The sequence below is a fragment of the Chrysochloris asiatica genome, unplaced genomic scaffold, assembly GCF_000296735.1.
Source record: "Chrysochloris asiatica unplaced genomic scaffold, ChrAsi1.0 scaffold00034, whole genome shotgun sequence".
Taxonomy (NCBI): Eukaryota; Metazoa; Chordata; class Mammalia; order Afrosoricida; family Chrysochloridae; genus Chrysochloris; species Chrysochloris asiatica.
In genome coordinates this window covers 20,358,666-20,381,097 of record NW_006408552.1, presented here as the reverse complement: position 1 = coordinate 20,381,097, position 22,432 = coordinate 20,358,666, and the positions used below count along the sequence as shown (strand labels likewise).

Sequence of the window (22,432 nt, the reverse complement as noted above, 5' to 3'; positions counted from 1 at the left end):
GGAGCAGCTGGTTGGCTCGAACCACGGACTTCGTGGTTCACAGTCCATTGCGTATCCTATGGCTCCACCACGCTCCCCTTTCAAGGGGCCTAGAGTAGATTTAATCTGGCAGGAGGGCCAGGTTTGTGTTGACAGTGCCGTTTTTTACCACCCTACCTTCCCACACTTTCAAGAACATTAAGTAGGGAAGTGGAGGACGTGCACTTGGGTCCCGACTTTGAGCAGGACGAGACATTGAACGTTTGGTTGGAGCATGGCCACAGCGCTGGAGTCTCAGATCGATGCACCCCTGGAGATTCAGGGCTGCCTGATAATGAAGATGGAAATGGAACCCCAGTGGCCTCAGGAGTCTGTTCTGGAAGGATCGGATAGCTCTGAATCGGAGACCTTTCGCAGATCCTTCAGGCAGTTCTGTTACGAGGATGTGACCGGACCTCAAGAAGCTTTCAGTAAACTCTGGGAACTTTGTTGCCTGTGGTTGAAGCCAGAAATCCGTTCCAAGGAACAGATCCTTGAGCTGCTGGTAATTGAGCAGTTTCTCGCCATTTTACCGGAGAAGATTCAAACGTGGGCCCAGAAACAATGGCCGCAAAGTGGAGAGGAGGCAGTGGCTCTGGTAGTACATTTTGAGAAAAAGACTGGACGACTAAGACAGCAGCAGGTGAGAGAGGATTGTGATTAGAAGGAAGGGCGTGAGAAAAGCAGATGGGTAGGAAAACATTGTAGGAAGTGCTCGACCTTGAAATGAATCCACTTTGAATAGGGACCAAAACATCACATAAAAAGGGTGGGGAAGTTTTGATTGAACCATTATCTTGCAAATGAACTTAAGCAACTAGTTCTTTTAATTCTTTGATAGAATGTTTCTGACAAAATTTTATATGAGACAATATCTGTGTGATTCAAAGGACTTGACTTTTGCTTCTGGATTCTAAAGAGTGCTATTTGATGTCACTTCCCCACTCCCCCTTTTCAAAAGTAGGGCAAAGGCATTATTCCAGGACTCTTCTGGAAGCCTCTAATATCAGTGTGGGTTCTGAAGTCCTGGTTTAACTGCCAGATCATCATTTGTCACTGACTTTGCCTAGTTGTTTTTCAGCATCCCTTTCATTAACGCTTGACATCATTTGCAAGATTTGCAGTGTCACCTTGCACGGGATTTGTGTTGTATACAGATCATCAGCAGGCTGCTCTGTTGGTCAGAGATGGATACTAGATGTCTTAAGTGAGAATTAAGCTTTTAGTTCACTAGTAAATATTTCCATGTTCTGGTGATTCGCTATTAGTCGGAACCGACTCCACAACACGTTACCACCACCATGGGCCTAATAGAAATGAGGACTCAATGTCTATTATAATGTCTATTATAATACAGGGATCTTGTGCTTCACTACTGACAAATTTCCATTATGCTATATATTTCTCCTCTTCTGCCCAAACCCCTAAGCAGTGCTATTAACCCAATGCCCTCATTCTTAAATCTTCTATCCTCCTTTGATCTCTTTTTTGGGGGGAATTTGTCCCCGATTTTGATCTTTCTTTTCTCTGTTACGGTATTTGATTTTGTTTCCTAGGTCAGCAGTTCTGTGCACTCAAAGAATCAGTCCTCACTTGGAGCAGCATGGGAGGTGGCAGGCTTTCATCCAGAATTGATGGAGACCCAGCCCCAGGTGGTATCCTTGGAAGAAGTTGGAAGCATCCACTCAGGAGACCAGGAACAGCTGAACTGTAAAAGAGAGCATCGGCTATTTCCAAAGAATGGTAAGAACTCAGAGCATGCACAGTCAAAGACCATGGCAGGTTTATTTTGCATCCCTAACATTGTCGGATCCCTAATGTGGCACTGTAGGATGAACACCAGGACCACAAAAGCTGATTTGAACAGCAAGGTGGCGATACACACCCACCAGCTGCTCCTTATGCAGGGTCTCTATGAGATGGAACAACAACAACAAAAACTGTAACTTGCTCAGAGTGTTGGTCTTCCTTAGGCACTGTCCAGCTTTCACATGCATATGAGGTTATTGAAAGTATCATGACTTGGGTCAGGCGCACCTTAGTCCTCAAACTGACATATTTACTCTTGAACACTTTAAGAGGTCTTGTACAGCAGATTTGCCTAATGCGATGTGTCGTATAATTTCTTGACTGCTGCTTCCATGAGTGTTGATGGCTGATACAAGCAAAATAAAGTCTTTGACAGCAAAGGCTGTGATCTTTGATCTTCATCAGTAAGTAGTTTAAGTCCTCTTCACTTTCAGCAAGTAAGGTTGTGTCATCTCCATATTATAGGTTAACAAGTCTTCCTCCAATCTTGATACCCCAATCCAACTTCATAGATTATATGTTCAGCATACAGATTGAATAAATATGAAAAAAAGAGTACAATCTTGGCGTACAACTTTGCTAATTTTAAACCATCCAGTGTTCCCTTGTTTGCCTCCTGGTCTATGTACAGGTTTCTCATGAGCATAATCAGGTGTTCTGGAACATTCATTCTCTGTAATGTTTTCCATAGATTGTCACAATCCACACAGTTGAAAGCTTTTGCAAAGTCAGTAAAGCACAGGTAAACATGTTTCTGTTATTCTCTGCTTTCAAGCAAAATCCATGTGACATCAGCAATGATATCCCTCATTCCACATTCTCATCTGAATCCAGCTTGAGCCTCTGGCAGTTCTCTGTCACTTCACATTTGCAGCCATTTTTGGATTATCTTTAGCAAAATTTTACTTGCTTGAGATGATGATGTCCACAATCTGTTGAGTCACCTCTCTTTGGAATGGGCACAAATATGTATCTCTTGTGGTGCTGTGGGTTAATGCGCCAGACTGCAAAGCCATTTGAACTGCAAGGTCAGTGGTTCAAGCTCACTAGTCACTCCTTGGAAACCCTATGTAGGGTTGCTATGGGTCAGAACCGACTCGACGGCACTTCACAACAACAACCAGTTGGTAGGCCAGGTAGCTGCCGTACAAATTTTTCGGCATAGATGAGTGAGTTCCTCTTGCACTTCATCAGGTTGCTGAAGGATTTCAGTTTGTATTCCATCAGTTCCCAGAGCCTTGTTCTTTGCCAGTGCCTTCAGTATCATTGGCTCTTGATCATATGCTACCTCTTGAAATGGTTGAACATTAACCATTTCTTTTTGGTATGGTGACTCTTTTGATGCTTTCTGCATTATTCATTATTTTGCCCATAGGTTCCTTCAGTATTTCAAGTCGAGGCTGGAATTTTTCCTCCACTTCCCTCAGCTTGGGAAATGCTGCGCGTGTTTGTTTTAGTTTTCTAATTTCATTTTGTTATAATGTTTGACTTTGCCTTCTCAAGCTGCCATTTAAAAGTTTCTAATTCACTCTTTTACCTCCTCATTTCTTCCATTTGCTTTAGCATCTGTACACTGGAGAGCAAGTTTCAGAGTCTCTTCTGACATCCATTTTGGTCTTTTCTTTCATTCATGTCTTCTTAATGACCTCTGGTTTTCTTCCTGTATGATATTCTTGATGTCATCCCAGAACTCTTCTGGTCTTCAGTCTTTAGTGTCTAATGCCCCAAATCTGTTCTCCAGATATCTCTAAATTCAGGTGGATTGATATGTTCAAGGTCATATTTTGGCTCTCATGGACTTGTAATTTTCTTCAGCCTCAGTCTGAACTTGCATATGAGTGAATGATATTCTGTTCCACAGTCGGCCCCTGGCTTTGTTTTGGCTGATGCTGTGGAGCTTTTCCACAGATACAGTCAGTTTCATTTCTGTGTATTCCATCTGGTGAGGTCCATGTGTATATTGTCTCTTAATGTTGTTTAAAGAAGGTATTTGAAATGAACAAATCATTGGTTTTGCAGAATTCTATCATGCGATCTCCAGAATCATTTCTGTCACCAAAACCATATTTTCCAACTACTGATCCCTCTTCTTTGTTGTCAACTGGTGCATTCCAATCACCAGTCATTATCAAAATACCTTTTGATTGCATGTTTGATCAATTTCAGACTTAAGTTAATAGAATTCTTCAATTTCATCATCACTGGCTTTAGTGGTTTGTACATAAATTTGAATAACAGTGATAAAACTGGTCTTCCTTGTAGGCATATAGATATTATCCTATCACAGACAGCGTTGGAGTTCAAGACAGATCTTGATATGTTCTTTTTAATGATCAGTGGCACGCCATTCCTCTTCAATGTGTCATTACTGGCAATAGTAAGCCATGTGATTGTCAGATTTAAAATGGCCAATACCAGTCCATTTCAGTTCACTAATGCCTAGAATATCGATGTTTATGTGTTCCATTTCATTTTTGACAATTTCCAATTTTCCTAGATTCATACATTCCATGTTCTTATTATTAATGGGTGTTTATAGCTGCTTCTCCTCATTTTGAGTTGGACCCCATCAGCAAGTGAAGGTCCCAAAGGCTTTATTCCATTCGTATCATCACAGTCAACTCTACTTTGAGGAGGCAGCTCTTCCCTAGTTGTATTTTATATGCCTTCCGACCTGAAGGGCTCATCTTCTGGCACTATATCTGATAGTATTCCGGTGTTCTTCATCCTGCCTCAATAGTCAATATTCTGGTGCTGTCTGACAGTGTTCTGCTGCTATTCATAAGGTTTCCAGTTCCATCTCTCCTTCTTCCTAGTATGACTTTGTCTGGAAGTTCATCTGAAACCTGTCCACCATGATTGACCCTGCTTATATTTAAAATATTGGTGGAATAGCTTCTTGAATCACAGCAACACACAAGCCACCACAGCCCAACAAACTAACAGACATGTGATGGTTAATAGTGCTCAATAAACATTCATTTCTTCTGTGATAGCACAGTTATTGTTTTAGCTTCAAATTTATACAGCCCCATCATTGAAGAGAAAAATCCACTACTACTATACCCTACTTTTTTACTTCTTCAAATCATATTATGATAGAATGCATTATAAATATTAACAGTTTCTGGTTCTTTAATGTCCAGGTGTGGGCCTGTAAGATAAAGTATTGGATTGTTAATCACAAGGTTGGTAGTTGAAACCCACTAGCCATGCCTCAGAAACCCTTATGTTGTTGTTGTTTCAATGGAATATGCAAGGTGGGGATAAGGGGATATGTGGGTTCCGCTTAACCCTTACCAGGCCCCCTTTAGTATGTACTTTGTTTACTCCTAAAATCATTTGAGCCCTGGTTTAGGGTACCATGGTTTGGGACATTGTTCCAAAAACTGAGAAAATGATCAATTTTTATTAGTTGGTTGTTTCCATAGGCTCATTTGTAAAAAGGAAACGCATAATTGAAAAGACCAGAGCACAGAACAGTGATTGTTTCTCTTCTTACAGCTCATCCTTTTCCCTTGGGTCCTGTCACTGCTGATGAATGGAGCACCAGAGAACAAGACGTGACAACCACACGTCTTCCTGCTGGATCCCAGGTAAATTGTAGCTGTTCTCTCTGGCCTTCCTTCTGAAGTATTCAGTGGAATGGTGTCCTATGCCTTCACTATCCTCAAACATCGGGCTTCCTCCAGAAGACTTCCACCCTCACCCCTTTATTTTTTTCCAGAAACGATTGGACCCAGTCTCAGTCTAATGAGTTCCTTTCTGGGTCCTGTGTCTTATGATTCATTCCCGTGTCCTCTCTTTCGTTTGGTATAGCATACATACTTGGTTTCTTGATTATCAGCTCTTCCTTAGGGCCCTTCTGTGCTTCCGCCCGGAGTAGTCATCCTTAAAAGACCCATGCAGCTCTCTTGATAGTCACTGGCATTAGTGTTGTTACAGGGACCTGTGAAAGAGACCCGCATGACAAGGGGTTTCACCTACAAAAAGAGTGTGCATCATATTCCTGCTAACAGAGACCTCGACCAAGAGATCCAGAGTGTTGGGAATGTGCTTTCATTGGGTAAGGACTTTTTTCTCTTTTCAGATCAGAACTTAGAGGACCTTTCATATGTTTTATCTCTGCTGATGATAAAATAGTCTGTTGCAAATGTTAGCATTGAAAGCACCTTTATTGGTTATGTAGGGTAATGGCTCATCCATCTCTCTTACTTTATCCACCCCTCTTTTCAGTAAAAAGAAATATATATTTTTTTTTATGGTGGTGGTGGTGGCGTGAGTGGAGTACGTTCCAACTCACGGTGACCCTGGTGAGGGTTTCTGAGGCTGTAATTGTTTACGGAAGCAGAAAATCTCATCTTTCTCCCGTGGAACAGCTGGTAGTTTCAAACTGCTGACCTTGAGGTTAGCAGCCCGACTTGTAACCACTATGCTACCAGAGCTCCATGTATGTGTGTGTGTGTATGCATACCTATTTGACTGCACTTAACAACAACATATACACGTATATATACAGAGAGAGTGTGTGTGAGAGAGGGAGTGTGTGAGTTAGGCATTGGGCTGCCAACCACAAGATCGGCAGTTTAAGCTCACCAGCTTCTGCTCCATGGGAAAAAGATGAGACTTTCTGCTCCCATAAGAATTTACAGTCTCAGAAAAGCTTTACAGGGTTGCTGTGAGTCAGAAGTTGCTCAGTGACCGTGGGTTTTTGGTTCTACATATATATGTACATATGTGTTGCCATTCTGTGTGTATATCTGAGTCACTTCCACTCATAGCAACACTGTATAACAGAAGGAAACACTGTCTGGTCCTGTGCCATTCGACAGTTGCTGTTATGTTTGAGACCACTGTTGTCAGTCCTGCTCATTGAGGGTCTTCCTCTTTTTCGTTGACCTTCCACTTTTCCAAGCAGATTTCCTTCTCCAGAAATTGGTCCATTTTGAAAACTTGTCCAAAGTTGGAGAGACGAAGTCTCACTATGCTCGCTTGTATGAAGCATTCTGACTATACTTATTCCCAGACCGATTTGTTCATTCTTCTGGCGTTCTGTCGTACTTTCAATGTACTTTGCCAACACCATAATTCAAATTGTTGTTGTTGTTATGTGCCGTGGAGACGGTTCCGACTCATAGCGACCCTGCACAGGGTTTCTGAGGCTGTAAATCTTTACAGGAGCAGAAAGCCTCATCTTTCTCCCGCGGAACAGCTGGTAGTTTTGAACTGCTGACCCTGAGGTTCACAGCCCAATTCGTAACCACTATGCTACCAGAGCGCAGCTGGTTGTTTTGAAGTGCCAACCTTGTGGTGAGCAATCCAGTGCTTATCATATATATAATAATTACCAAGTCCTGGTATAGAGATATGGGATATATCACTGGACAGCAAGGTCAGTGTGAACTATAAGGTTGGTGGTTCAAACTCAACAGCCCCTCCTTGGAAACTCTCTACAGGGTTGCTATGAGTAGGAACTGACTTGATAGCACTTAATAGCAACAACATATGTATGTATTGGAGTTCTGATGTAGCTCTGTAGGGTAAGCTCTGGACTGCTAACCACAAGGTCAACAGTTCAAACCCACCAGCCAGTCCTCGGAAACCATATAAAGGGTCACTGTGAGCTGGAACCAACTGGATGGCACTGAACAATAGTGTGTGTAAATGATTGAAAACATTAGAGAAGATATATATATAATACAGACTAGAGGAAGCTCCAGTAAGCACCGTGTCTTTCTTTTCAGGGTTGGTTTAGGTTAAATCATAGGAACCCAAACACCTACTGTGGTGCCTGACACATAGTGGGTGCCTGGTAACTATTTGTTGGATGGATGAAAATGTTACAATCAGAAGAAGAAAAGTAATTTAAATACAGTAACCTGAGTAGCAAAGAACTGGTTAGCATAGTGATTGCGAGTCGGGCTGCTGACCTCATTCATAGTCAGCAGTTCGAAACTACCAATTGTTTGGCTGGAGAAAGATGAGGCTTTGTGCTGCCATAAAGATTTACAGCCTTGGAAACCCTAAACAGGATTGCTATGAGTCAGAATCAACTCCACAACACATAACCACCAAACCAACATGGGTAGCATGTTAGAAATTCTTCATACCGTGAATTTATAGTAACACAAAGCACTTAAGTGTCAGTCTCCACAAGTACATTTTTGGAGGATTTATGTTGACATCTGTTTTAGTAGGATTCACATGTGAGCTAGGAATCAAGTCTATTTATAAATAAAATTATAGGCCAGAAATGGCCAATGCAGCCTGTGGATACACACAGAGAGAGTATACAGGAAAAAATCCCAAACAGATGTCTAGTTGATTTCAACTCATAGCAAGCCTAATTGCAGAGTACAACTGCCCTAGAGGGTTTTTAAGGCTGTATGTTTTTACAGAAGCAGACTGCCACATCTTTGTCCTGTGGAGTGGCTATACAATTTGATTACATACCTATTGGCCATTGTACATTTTACTGATGATCATTTATTTAATCTTCCCAGCACCTCTTTTGGTAGAGGGGAGTATTGCCCAGAAAACTGAGGCTCAGACAAGTTAAGAAACTTCCCTTGGTCAAAAAATTAAGTAGTGAAGATGGGATTTGAATTTGAGAAATGTTGATCACTACCATATGATATTTGCTTCTCTATTTATATAGCTCTTCTATTAAGCCTGCCAGACAGTCGCCAAGAATTCTTGATTTCTCAGCTCTGATATCCCTAGTATGTGTGTATGTGTATTTGTGGGTAGGAGATGGGGAAGTATGGGGAACAGATAATAAATGTACTTTATAAATAACAAATATTGATTAGACGCCTACTCTCAACTTAGTACTGTGTTAGGTCCAAAGAGAAAAATCAAAGGTAACATGTATCATTCTTAGCCTCAAACACCCTCTGCCATTGAGTCAGTTCCAACTCATAGCAACCCGGTACAGGGTTTCTGAGGATGTAAATCTTTACCAGAGCCGAAAGCCTTGGTGGTGCTATAGGATGATTACTAGATGTTAACCTGCGAGGTTGGCAGTTCAAACCCACCAGCTGTTCCACACAAGATAGATGAGGCTTTCTGCTCCTATATAGATTTACAGCCTCAGAAACTCTATATGCGGTCTCTATGAGTCAGAATCGACTCAGTAGCAGTGGTTTTGATTTACTCTCAAAAGTTTTCTAGATAAGCTGGGGAAGTCAGCAGTAGATACATTTGAAAAGTCAAATGATAGACTACTAGTCTTTGAGCCACAAAAGTCCTATAAGAGAGACACTACAGTGTAGACTATCATAGAAGATAAGTGCATTGGACAAGATCTTAAAGGGAGAGGTGTGAACAGTAATCTCGGAGGGCAGGCTCAGTGTAAGATTGTGGCATGCAGTAATGCCCCCTGTGCCTAGCATGAAGTATATTTCTTTTACTGTAGGAAGTAGCAAGATAACCCGGTTGGAGCAGAGGAAGGACCCTAATAATAAGAAGAATATTCTACAAAGCAACCACATCAAGGAAAAGTCAGTTCGTACTGTCCAGATTCCTACAAGAAATGCAAGAAAAACGTGGCGAGAGCAGCACCAGTGGGGTTTAGAAGATGAAAAAATAGCAGGTGTACATTGGAGCTATGAAGAAACGAAGACTTTTCTTGCAATTCTCAGAGAGTCCCACTTTTATGAAACACTCCAGGCTTGTCCCCGAAACAGCCAGGTATATGGTGCTGTGGCTGAATGGTTGCGGGAATGTGGCTTCCTCCGTACACCAGAACAGTGTCGGACCAAGTTCAAAAGTCTCCAAAAGAGCTATCGGAAAGTGAGAAATGGCCACGTGCTTGAACCCTGCGCCTTCTTTGAGGACATGGATGCTTTGTTGAATCCCACAGCCTGTGCTTCATCCACTGATAAAGCACAGGCAACAATACCTGCCCCCAGACTAAAGAGAATTGTTAGTAATACAGAACAGATCCGTTTGGTAGAGGAGGAAGCCACCGAAGAATCTGATGGTGATGAAATGGACATTGAATTAATCCAGAAATCTGAGAGTCGTGGTGCTCCTGTTTTGTTTCAAAAGCTAAGTGGTAAGATTTGTGGGGTTTGGGCTGGTTTGGTTTTGTTTTCCCATAATGACGTTCCACTCCTTTTGGGAAAAAAGAGAAAAAGTGACCAAACCTGCGGCGTGCCATCGTGGCATCTCTGTCAGTTGTCACTGTGATGCAGCCACAGCGGAAATGAAACTGCTCCAGTCTATATGTTGTTGCCTGTGCTGTGCTATGAATACGGACTGAGGAGCTGTTGTACTTCGTTAGGTTTTTTTTCAATTCAGAGGTCTGCGTGGGTTTTGAGTACTTGGAGCCTTACGGAAGGAAGAGTTAAAGAGGTTTAAGGGGCTCCAGTATCTGGGATTGGTAGAAAGCAGTCAGGTGGTATATAGCAATTAGTTGTATTGATTGTAAGAAATCAAGGATGCATTGTTAAATTCTGTAGGCTCCTCAGTAAAAGACCTCTGGTAGCATATTGGTTAAGCACTTGGCTGCCAATCAGAAGATCAGAGGTTCGACTCAGCAGCCACTCCATGGGAGAACGATGTAACCAGCGGTTTCTGTAAATATGACAGCCCCCCCCCGCAGCAGCATGGAGCACTTCTCTGTCCTGGGCGGTCAGTATGCCTTGGAAGTGATTTGATGGGAAAGGGTTTAAGCTTGCTGTGGTGCTGCTTTGTAATCCATAAAATAATGTGTACCTTACAAGTTAAAAAAGTAAGAAATAATGAAAGTTTTTGATGAAAAAAAGACCAGAAAGGAGAAAAAAGCATAAAATAATTGGGTCAACTGGAAAGCAAATAGCAAGATGTAGACATAAATCTAAATATATCATTAATTAGAAATTTAACGACAGGATTATCACATTTTTTTTTAAAGAGTAAATTTTGCAAAAGCTGCGTCTTAAGCTACTACTTCATACTGTGTGACAATACACACATAATGTAACCACTTTAAGCCTCATTCTTCTCAGTCAAATGGACTGCAGATTGCCCACAGGGTTGTTCGTCAGTGTTAGTGTTAGTGAAGTAACACAGATGAAGGCACTTTTTACGTGCTGTAAACATTGTCTGGTATCACTTTTATTAGTATTGTTTTTGTACTTTAGGGTATGAAAAGATGATGGGTTCTTAGAATGGAAAAAAATACATCTGAGTAGGAACGTACTCAGGACTATGATCTATTCAAAAGAAGAATATTCAATCTGGAAGTCCGTAGACGTGAAGGTGGGACTCTTGGAATGACCTCAAGGCGTGGTAATCCAGTGAGAGGACTGGGAAAAGATCACCAATGAGGATAGGAATTATCCTTTCTGTGGCAGATTACAAAATGCACAAAAACCATACTTAATCAATTGTATGTGTCCTGAAGTTTAATTGTGCTATAAATGCAGAACATTTGCTTCTCTTGCAAATCATTTCATTTCTCACAGAAGAGTAATCAATGGCAAAAACTGCTTTGGACATATTTCTCCTCTTTAAAGAATATTGATTTTAAAAAAATGATAGCTTTAGGAGAAAAAAAAATTCTTACTGGGTACCTGAGTCCAGTATTTTTATCCATTTTTATAAAAGGATATTTCTGGACTGCTAAGTCATATAGTTAATCATCATAAAAATATTATATTTGGCAACTATTATTGCATTTTTGGAGTCCTGGTGTGGTGCTGTGCGCTAATGTGTCAGACTGCAAACTCGTTTGAACTGTAAGAACAGTGGTTCAAGCTCACCAGCTGCTCCTTGGAAACCGTCTACAGGGTCGCTATGGGTCGGAATCGACTCGATGGCACTTAACAACAAGAACAACAACTGCATTTTTACTCTTTCTGGTAAAATTTAAATTTTAAAATCTTACTGAGATTTTTGGAGTCCTGGTGTGATGCTGTGGGATAATTCGCTGGACTGCAAGGTCGGTTTGAACTACAAGGTTCAAATTCACCAGCTGCTCCTTGGAATCCCTGTCTATACAGGGTCGCTATGAGTTGGAACTGACTCAGTGGCACTTACAATAACAACAACATTGAGATTTTTTAATTTTATTCTTTAGAAAATTGATACTATATAATTGGAATTTTCCATAAACATGGCACCTCTTTCTTTCTCTTTATTAAAATTCTTTTATGTCTTTCAGTTAAGTATAGATATTTTTATGTAGATCGTCTCATTTGTCACTAGGCTTATTCCTAGGCTAAACTTATTCCATTGCTACGATGAATTAACACAATTTTTTTCTTACGCCTTACATTTTGTAATGTATATATAGCATAGCAGCTACAGACTCCTTTTATTATATCTTTGAACTTTATCCTTCAATGGTAGGTGTACACTGGGGCTACGAGGAAACCAAGACTTTTCTTGATATCCTCCGTGAGACTCGATTTTATGAAGCACTTCAAGCCTGTCATCGGAAAAGCAAGTTATACGGGGCTGTGGCTGAACAACTGCGGGAGTGTGGCTTCCTCCGCACACCAGAACAATGCCGGACCAAATTCAAAAGTCTGCAGAAGAGCTACCGCAAAGTGAAAACTGGCCACGTGCTAGAATCCTGTGCATTCTACAAGGAGATGGATGCCCTGATGAACTCACAGGCATCTGCCCCTTCCATCAGTAGCCCAGAAGAAATCCCATCACCTTCGAGGGAAGAAACAGGTGGTATTATTAAGATTGAACTCCAGAAAACTACAGGTTGGAAAGCTGAGGAAACCTCACAGGAGGCAATAGGAGAAGATTCTGGCAGTGAGACACTGAGTGAGGAGGAAATTGTACAGGTCCAAGAATTCCAAGGATCTGAAAGTCTACTACAGAGCCCAAGTGGTAAGGATCATCAAGGAGTTTTACTCTCAAGACAGAAGCGAGTGTGATTTACTAAAACATTCGATCTAGCCCATTGCTCATGACTAGTCTTTCAGCAGATTTTTGAGTGTCAGGTACTAGTTAAGGGTCAGGGGTTCAGCAGTGAATGAAGCAAACTCCTTGTTGCCATAGTGCTTCCATTTCTGTAAGGAACTTACATTCTGGTGGCATGCTCGTTGCGGTCTCAATGTCAGATTTTATCTGCATAGGGCAGACAGTTGTATCTTAGGGGAGTACAGGGTGGGACAGGCAGATGGTGGTTGGTGATGGGGATACATGAGGGGGAAAGTCAGATCGAGATGGGTCCATAAACTCAGAACTATCTCATGATACACATTGAAAAAAAGGAGAGAGAAAAACAAAGAGATTTTATTCTGGTCCTGAGATTCACTTCCTCTTTTCCCATCAAATCAATTCTAAGGCATACTGACCGCCCAGGACAGAGAAGTGCTCCATGGTGTTGCCGGGGCTGTAATATTTACAGAAACCGCTGGTTACATCACCTGCCCATCTTACCAGCAGCTCAGACTTAAAAGTTTTCAAAACAAAAATCACCATCTTTCTTTCCACATTGTGGCTCTAAGTTTTGTTACCTCTCTCAGCATTTACATCCTGGCATTTGGTATCTTTTTTTTGTCAACTATTGTAGACTGTCATTTCTGTGTCCCCTTTTGAGTTACTTAGCCAGTATTCTATCTAGACCTTTTGTCTAGACTATTGTAAATGTCCAAACCAAGTTTTCCCCATCCAAATTTGTAGTAAAGTTCCACAGCCAGCTTTAATTTGGTGTCATCTTACCCTTCTAACCTTACCTGTTATTTTTTACCCCACATTCTGTGCTTATTCATACCAAGGGTACTTGGTATTTCCTTTTCATACATTAAGCTTTCTTACATTTAAACCTTAATTTATGTTATTCCCTCCACCTTAAATGTCTTGCATATCCACATGTCAAAATTCTCTTTCAACTCAAATGATACTTTGTCTGTCTGTACCTTGTTGCATTGAGCATTTTGTATGTCCTAAAGTCTCTCAGTAGATGGTGAATTCCTGGAGGACTGGAATCTTTCTATAGCACCATATTCAGCCTTTCTGATGTGGTGCTGTAAGATAAGCACTAGACTGCTATCAGTAAGGCTAGAAGTTCAGACCCCAGCCACTCCTTGGAAACCCTGTACAGGGTAGCTGTGAGTCAGAACTGACTTGAATCGTACTTAACAATAATAACATTAAGCTCTCAGTATACATTTGAATTTATGAGTTAGTTCAGGACTTACCTCTTGGGGCAAATGAGTGTAGTTTAACTGGATTGACTGTGGACTGAAACCTAGTAAGATAAAGTTAGGTCCAGTCACATTAGAAAGGGAAGTCCATACATAGGCTCTTTGGTAGTGGATGATTGAAGTATGAAAGCAAAAACAATTAAGGCTTACTTGGTGTAGCAGTGTAGGATAAGCACTGGACTGCTGCTAACTGCAAGGTCAGTGGTTCACACCCACCATCTGCTACTCGGAAACCCTATACATGGTCGCTCTGAGTTGGAACCAACTCAGTGGCACTTAACAACAATAGTAACAACCCTGAATAGACTCTGAATATTCTTTAATACTTGACTTATATCCATATGTCTACCAAAAGACATACACTGGGCCCTAAGGAAACAAAGTTCTTTGGTACTATCTTTGGTACTCTTGTGAATCTTGGTTTTAAGCCCAGACCTATCATCAAATTAGCCAACTCACCACGCTTAAGCAGAGCTGGTTTGTAGACATTTCCTCCAAATCCTGTAATAATGTTGACTAATCCGAATGATTCAGCACTGCTAAATGAAAAGACATCCTAGTTAGAGCTGTTGACTTTATAGATTATTTGATAGCGGCGCCCCCTCCTCCCAATTTATGCTTCAGTTGCTACCTGTGGGATTGAGGATGTCAGCAGTTTAAACTGGATATACTGAAAGAGAGTGACGCTGAAACCGGAAGTATATAGGAAAGTGCCTCACAGCACAGGTTTGGAAATCAGACAAACCTGGATTGGACCAAAGCCACACTGCTTGTATAATATTTATGGATGAAATAATACAGTGTCTAGAATTTGCTGCAGAATAACCTAAGTAGAGCAGAAAGTGTAGGAATAAAGAAAAACTAGTTTGGCATGAGTAAATCATTGTTAAAGCTGACTCATGGAAGTTCATTCTACATACTAGTCTCTCTGCTTTTCTATATGTTTGATTTTTCCATCATAAAAATTGAATGCAAAAATTACACACTTAATAAGTGACCTAGATGGGATCAGAATCAGAGTTTTCTGGTTCCAAAGCCTATGTCTCTTCACTATTTAGTGTGTGTCGTCCTTAATGGAAAAGAATAGGAACAAAGATGTACCATATAATGTGTATGGTATTTAGATGACACTGAGGAAAAATTGCAGTGAAAATTAGTTTGAATGAGTGTGGTCTTATATGTGTGGCACAGCCAGAAAAACCGTGACAGGAACATTTAACGTTTTTTGATGATGGTCTCTTCATAAATGTCCCTTTAGCTATTTTACTGTAATCTCGCTATTGGAAGCACTCTTTTATTAGCTCTAAGATTTAATTCCCAAAATAAGCTTCAGAATGTAAATAAGTTAGAGACTTGGATCCTGTTCTCACCTCTGCCTCTAACTTCATCAGGCTGATCCTGATCCTCTCCCATATGTCTATTTCGTTAATAAAGTAAAGAAGACATATATGGTCTGAGTGCAGAATGAAATTCTCAATATATTAAGGCCATTGTTATTGGATTCCCAATTCTAGAAACATACAGAATTCTTCACTGTAAAAGTTATTTCCAAGGAGACAAAAAATGCTGGAAGTATTTTTTTATACTTGATATCCTGGATAGACTGTGATAGATGTTGATGGATATAGAAGTCAATTGAAGAGTTCGGACTTTGGTCATTAAAATCTACTCTAAATACTTTTGTAGTTCAATTTAGTGTGGCTGCGAAATGAAGAAACAAGATAAATTAGTGTAACTTCTGGGAGATAAACTTAGTTATTTCCATGTAATCAAGATGTGGATGAGGAATAATGACTTAGATTATAATTTAATTCAGAAAACATTTCTGAAAGCCTGCTCTGTATTGACATTATTGAAAAGAGGTTGACCTGTTCATAAAACAAAGACAATAGAGTATAATGAATTAAGGGAAGAGTCATAGTACCTGAGACCAGTGAAGTAGATAGGGGCCAAATACATGGGACCTTAAACCTCAAAAAGCCAAATCATTAAGTCACTTTTGATTCATGACAGCCCATGTGTTACCAAATCCAGCTGCTCCACGGGGTTTCCTTGCCTGTCATCTTCATGGGAGCAGATTGGTAGGCCTTCTTGCAATTTGTCACTGGGTTGTTTCAAGCTGCCAACCTTTATGTTAGTTGTTAAGTGCCATCAAGTTAGTTCTGGCTCATAGCAACGCTACTTCCAAGGAACACCTGGTGAGCTTCAACCACTGGCCTTAAGGTTCAAACCAACATTGCAGTCCAGTGTATTAACCCACAGCACCACACTGTACAAACCAGTGGTACCACCCAGGGACCCATGGAGCCTTGTAGACCATTTTAATTGCTTTATGTTTATACAGAGATTGTCTAAATTTTTTTTTTTTTTTTTCAGATTTTGAAATTGGAAATAGCTTCAAGGAGAATGCAACAAAGGTAATATATAAAGACATGGAACAGCACAGGATACTGACAGAAAAATCTAAAAGGGTTGTTTACCAGAATACTGATCCACATAAATACCACAAAAGGGATTACATCTCAGGAAGACACTGGGAAAACTTTCAAGGAATTAAGCAGGGAAAACTGAAGTCTCAGCCTAGAGATTTAGGGAAAGCTGTACTACATCAAAGACCTTTTATGGGTAAGAGACCCTACAGACTTCTCAAATACGGAGAAAGCTTTGGAAGAAGTGCTCGATTTACGTGCCGAATGACCCACTATAAGGAAAATCCTTTTAAGTGTAGCGTCTGTGGGAAGTGCTTTGGTAGAAGCAGAAGCCTAATTAGACACCAAAAAATGCACACAGGAGAAAAACCTTTTAAATGTCTCAACTGTGGGAAAAGCTTCAATGACTCCTCAAACTTTCGTGCCCACCAGAGAATTCACACAGGAGAGAAACCTTACAGATGTGGAGAGAGTGGGAAATGCTTTAATCAAAGTTCAAGTCTCATTATACATCAGAATACCCACACAGATGAGAAACCTTACCAGTGTGAAGAGTGTGGGAAATGTTTTACCAACAGTTCTCATTTCACCACCCACCAGAGAGTCCACACTGGTGAGAATGTTTACAGATGTGTGGATTGTAAGAAAAGCTTTAGTAACAGTACAAGATTTCGAGAACATCAGCAAACACATAGTGGAGAGAAGCCCTATGGAAGTGTCCAGTGTGGTAAAAGCTTCAGTAAGAGTGTTCTTACAAAACACCGGGGAGTTCATATGTGTGAAAAGCTTCCCTACCCTTCATCTGTATATTTCCAAGAGAACCCACCGAAGGAAAAGCTAAATGAGTTCAGGAACAGGTTTTGATGATGGTCTCTTCGTAAATGTCCCTTTAGCTATTGTACTATAATCTCATTATTGGAAGCAATCTTTTATTAGCTCTAAGATTTAATTCTCAAAATAAGCTTAAGAATGTAAATAAGTCAGAGACTTGGATCCTGTTCTCACCTCTGCCTCTGACTTCATCAGTCTGATCCGTTAATAAAGTAAAGAAGACATGGTCTGAGTGCAGAATGAGATTCTCTTCAATATATTGAGGCCATCGTTATTGGAGTGCCAAGTCTAGAAACATACAGAATTCTTCATTGTAAAAGTTATTTCCAAGGAGACAAAAAATACTGGAAGTATATTTTTATACTTGATTTACTCCATGAGTTCCTGGGTGCAACTTGATCACAGAGTTTCATGTTTGTGTAGAACTTTCGTGAGTGAACAGAACTATACCAAATTAATCTTGGACTTAAAGATACTCATAAAAGGCGAATGATGATGTTATAGTTGTCGTCAGAAGTCTGCATCAGTGTACCTTTTCTGGTCAAGAAGTTGATCCTGATAACTAGGGTAGAATCCATGTATTATTATTGAATTTCCATAGAGATGAGAAGCAACTGATCACTCTGTCTTTTATATATTAACCTTTACAGTCCCTGAAGACTCTCCATCCTATACATAATCCCACTTACTTTTTACCTTTCTCATAAGTCCTGCACTTACCTCTTAATTGTTTTGGGGTGCTATTATCTGACTTTTGAATTACCATGACCATTTCTAATTTAATAAGATGCATGCTCATGGTGTATCTCATCAAGATTAGTAGAACTGTGTACATTTTCTAATTCTACCCTAGCTCTTCTCTAGTAAATTACTGTATGCTTCCCACCTCATACCTCAGTGTAATATAGTAGTATTTCTAAGACTAGGGAAGAGAGGAAGAAGTGAGACCTGACACATCGAATTTTTTCTAGGAGCAATTGAACTCCTTAGGCTTTACTTTAGGCCAAATAGGCACCTCAGTCCAGACCCACATCTCCAGACTTGTTAAGCTCACCAGCTACTCCTCGGAAACCCTATACAAGGACGCTATGGGTTGGAGCCAACTCGACGGCACTTCACAACAACAACAACAAGTTCCTGTTCATTGATAGAGAAAGATGAGGCTGTCTGCTCCTGCAAAAACTTTAAAGCGTAGGAAAGCCTACAGTGTCACAATGAATTGGAACCATGGCACTTAACAAGTTCCCATTCCTAGGGCCATAAACCTAACTGTAAAGCACTGAGTAATTTATATAACTCTAGTTCCTGGTAAGGAGCTCTGGTAGCGTAGTGATTATGAATCGGGCTGCGAGTCGCAAGGTCAGCAGTTCGAAACTACCAGCTGTTCTGCGGGAGAAAGATGAGGCTTTCTGCTCCTGTAAAGATTTCCAGCCTCAGAAACCCTGTACAGGGTTGCTATGAGTCGGAACCGACTCCACGGCACATAACAACAACAACAACATAGTTCCTGGTATGGCGATGTAGGATAAGCACTGGACTTCTAGCCACAAGGTTGGCAGTTCAAACCCACTAGTTGCTCCTTGGAAACCCTATCCAGAGTCACTATGAGTCGGAACCGACTCCATGACACTTAACAACAATAACTTATTGGACTCCTGGAGTGGTCCTGTAGGATAAGCACCGGACTGTTAACCTTTAGGTCAGCAGTTCAAATCCACAAGCTGCTTTCAGAAACCCCGTAAAGGGGCCTTGTTAATCAACCAACTTGATGTCATAAAACAACATAGCTTATTGAAAGTGGGAATGTGCCAGAAACTTCTAGTTCACAAAACTTTTCCTCATTTACCTATTTGAAAATCTCTGATAGGCCCGTGGTACTAAATCCAGTAATATTGAAGGAAGGATTTAGATGGTCAGATAGTTAATTCATTTATGTAAGTTACAGATGAAACCCCGGGATTTGGTCATCCAACTCTGGTTGCTTCAAGATGAGGCCAGTGATAGTTACACCTTGAATAATTAGCTAACCTTGAGTGGCTTTACTGTGGAGAGAGAAAAATCATTAGTAGAAAGTTAGCTACATTCAGGGCTGTGTATAGATTGTTTTCTTCTTTTGTCAGATGCTCTTTTTTGAAGACATCTGGAGATAATTCTGAGTATGTTTGGATCTTTTAAAATTCATTCAACATGATAGCAAGGAGGCTGGGCACTGAGGGAAGCGATCAAATTTATAGTGCCAGAATAGGGTGTGCATTTCAACACGTGACTCAGGTAAATACTAATAACTTCCTGATTTTGATTTGTTGAAACTGTTATGATCGTTTATGTCTGAATAGGTTGATTTCCTGTGTATAATTACAGATTTATAATAATAAGTACAGTTTCATGTGGGTAGTGTATCTAGCACAGCAAGATGTGTGTGGTGCCTATAGGCATGTGCTTGTATTGTGTAGATGTTCAGGAGTTCTACCTCTAGATGTACATTAATAGAAATAGTCACTTAGTAATATGTACAAAGGATTCTATGGAAGCATGGTTCAGAAAAGTAGATGACTAACTTGTGGTGGTGTTAGATGCCGGTGAGCTGCCGCAACTGGTAGTGACCCTGTGTACAACAGAACGGGACACTGTCCAGTCTGCACCATTGTCACAGCCATCACTATGGCGGAGCCCAGTGTTGCAGCCACTATGTCCACTTTGTTGAGGGCCTTCCTCTTTTTCAGGGACTCTTTACCTAGCATGATGTCCTTCTCCATCAATATTTATTGTTGCTATGTTTAAAGCCATGTTGTAGACACAATATATCCTGTGGTACAGAAATAAAACATAGAACAGTGCCTATGCTCAAGGAATTTACAGTCTATAGAGAAGGTAATTGTAGTAAAAGGTAATCCCAATTCATTCATGTCAATTACAAAAGGTTAATAACTCAATCATGAGCAAATCACTTTCACTTATAAAAGAATGCCTATGTTGCCTAAAATTACATACTGTACTAGTCTTTCAAACCTCACCCATGGCAGGCAAACTTCTAGATCCATTCTATTTCCAGAGGAACAAACTTCCTATTTAACTTTCATAACGACTAGGATTAAGTTGAGGTGGGACTTGGGTTCTGTGTCTGTATTCTAGTCTTCCAAACTCCTTGATATTTCTTGAAGTCAAGAATTGCATTTTGCCTGGATCCACAATCAGTGCCCCTGGAAGAAATCAGGTGATAATTATTACATTGGACAAACCTGCTGCAAAAGATCTCTATAAAGTGTTAAAAATCAAAGATGTCATTGAGAATTAAGCCATTTCAATTGTCTCATAGGCATGCTTAAGGTAGACAATAAGAAATGCCTAAAAATTGATGCATGCAAAATATGGTGGTGTTGAAGAATATTGAGTATACCATAGGCTTCCAGAGAACAAGCTAATCTGTACCTACTTCCAGATGTTTAGTGACAATGCTCCTTAGAAGTGAGGCTAATGAGACTTCCACTCACTTACTTTGTAGATGTTATTAGGAGGAGCCAATATCCAGAGAAGGACATCATGGGTGGTAAAATAGAAGGTCAGTGAAAAAGAGCCAGCCCTCAGACGTCTTGACACAGTGGCTGAAATGATTGTGGGGATGGTGGAGCCCTGAGCAGTGTCTTGTTCCCTTGTACATAGGGTTGCTGTGACTTGGAGCCAACTCAATGGCACCAGACAACAATAACATCTGTATTTCTAATTGTAAATGGGCATGTATTCGATTGAGTTAATGAGCTTTGTCTCTAGAAGAAATAGAAGTTCCTGCCACCTTCTTAGGCCAAAGCTGTGTGTCTTCCTACAGTAAAAATGAACAACCCTATTACTGATTAATGTGTCTTTTATACCACACAAGGTCTCTGGATGGCACAAATGGCTTGTGCTTGACCACTGACTAAAAGCTTGAATGCACCCAGAGGTGTTTCTGTAAGATTAAACTCGTTGTCATGGAGTCGATGTTGACTCATCTTGACCCTATAGCCTGAAATCCTGTGGAGCACAGTTCTGCTCTGAAACTTGGGGTTGCCATGAGTTGGAATTGACTCAGTAACAATGGGCTTGGATTTTATTTTGTCTTTTATTTTTGATAAGTCACATGTAGTCCTGATGTGACACTGTAGAATGAGCACTGGACTGCCACCTGCAAGGTTGGTGGCTCAAACCCAGTCCTCAGAAAGCCTATACAGAGTTGATGGGACTCGGAACCGACTAACAAGAACACCTTGTCCATCAAAAGAGTTCTTGTTTTTGTTTCTCCCGAGGGCTCAGTACCAGGGAAAGCACTGTTCCTTTAAAATAAAATTTCATTTTAGAAACACTGTGATTTTCTAAACAACTTAACTGCTTTTTTCTCTTTGTCCTGGCTGCTGGAAAGCTCAACAAAATGTACAGACCCAACTACCTACAACCTGTATTTATTTAATTTTATTTCTTTAGAAATTATTTAAAATTCTATTTTTGAAAAGAGGTATAAATTTGTAGCTAATTTATATCCTGACTTCGTACACAAAGCACTCTGTGGAAGCTAGGTTTGTATTTCCTGCTTTGTTATTCCCACCATGCCTCAAATTTTTATTGGTGATTTTATTAAACTTATACAACCTAATTCATTCTCTGGGAGAAAATCTTCGTGGTATGCTTATTAATGAAAATTAAACAGTTCAGAGTAGCCTGGTATAGTGAAATGAACAATAGAGCAGAAGTCAAGAAAAACAAATTCTAGTCTTTTCTTGTCACTGTCACCTATTAAATGTGGTGTTGGACAAATCGTAACCCGTTTTGGTACCTATTGCCTCATCTGAATATAAATTTAACTACATTGCCAAGACTGCTTGGGCACTGGTATTTCATCAAGTTATGGCTAAGCGAGAGACTGGGCTTTCTGGGCTGGCTTACCTTTACATGCAGCTCACAAGTCATATGGAACCAATTTCATACTTGAGGAAGATTCTGTGACAGCAAAGTCAGCTCAGGGGTTTGCTTAGTAAGTAGACAAGTCACTCATGTTAAACAACAGGTGGCCCCTAAAACACATTAGTAAACGAATGCAATGAAGAAAGTGCATAGCTGTGAGGGGGTTGGGAACGATCCAAATGGAAGGAGAGTGTGGATAACATGCGTAGCTGTAAACCTTTGTTTCTGAATGAATTTCAAGACCAAGTATAAATGTAT

General features: G+C 40.4%; 1 protein-coding gene across 1 annotated transcript; it reads left to right on the top strand.

Moving 5' to 3' along the window:
• Nucleotides 1–253: 253 nt before the first annotated feature.
• ZKSCAN2 (zinc finger with KRAB and SCAN domains 2) lies at nucleotides 254–17,275 on the top strand. The gene is made up of 7 exons (XM_006859890.1): nucleotides 254–661; nucleotides 1,575–1,761; nucleotides 5,332–5,423; nucleotides 5,773–5,893; nucleotides 9,245–9,886; nucleotides 12,166–12,660; nucleotides 16,359–17,275. Exons 1-7 carry the CDS (start codon nucleotides 254–256, stop codon nucleotides 17,273–17,275), a joined length of 2,862 nt encoding a protein of 953 aa, XP_006859952.1.
• The last annotated feature ends 5,157 nt before the right edge of the window (nucleotides 17,276–22,432 follow it).

Coding starts and splice junctions, on each gene's coding strand:
- ZKSCAN2 (XM_006859890.1), top strand. CDS start 254: ATGGCCACAGCGCTGGAGTCTCAGATCGATGCACCCCTGGAGATTCAG. Junction 5,424..5,772: donor GTCTTCCTGCTGGATCCCAG/GTAAATTGTAGC, acceptor GTGTTGTTACAG/GGACCTGTGAAAGAGACCCG. Junction 9,887..12,165: donor TTTGTTTCAAAAGCTAAGTG/GTAAGATTTGTG, acceptor CTTCAATGGTAG/GTGTACACTGGGGCTACGAG.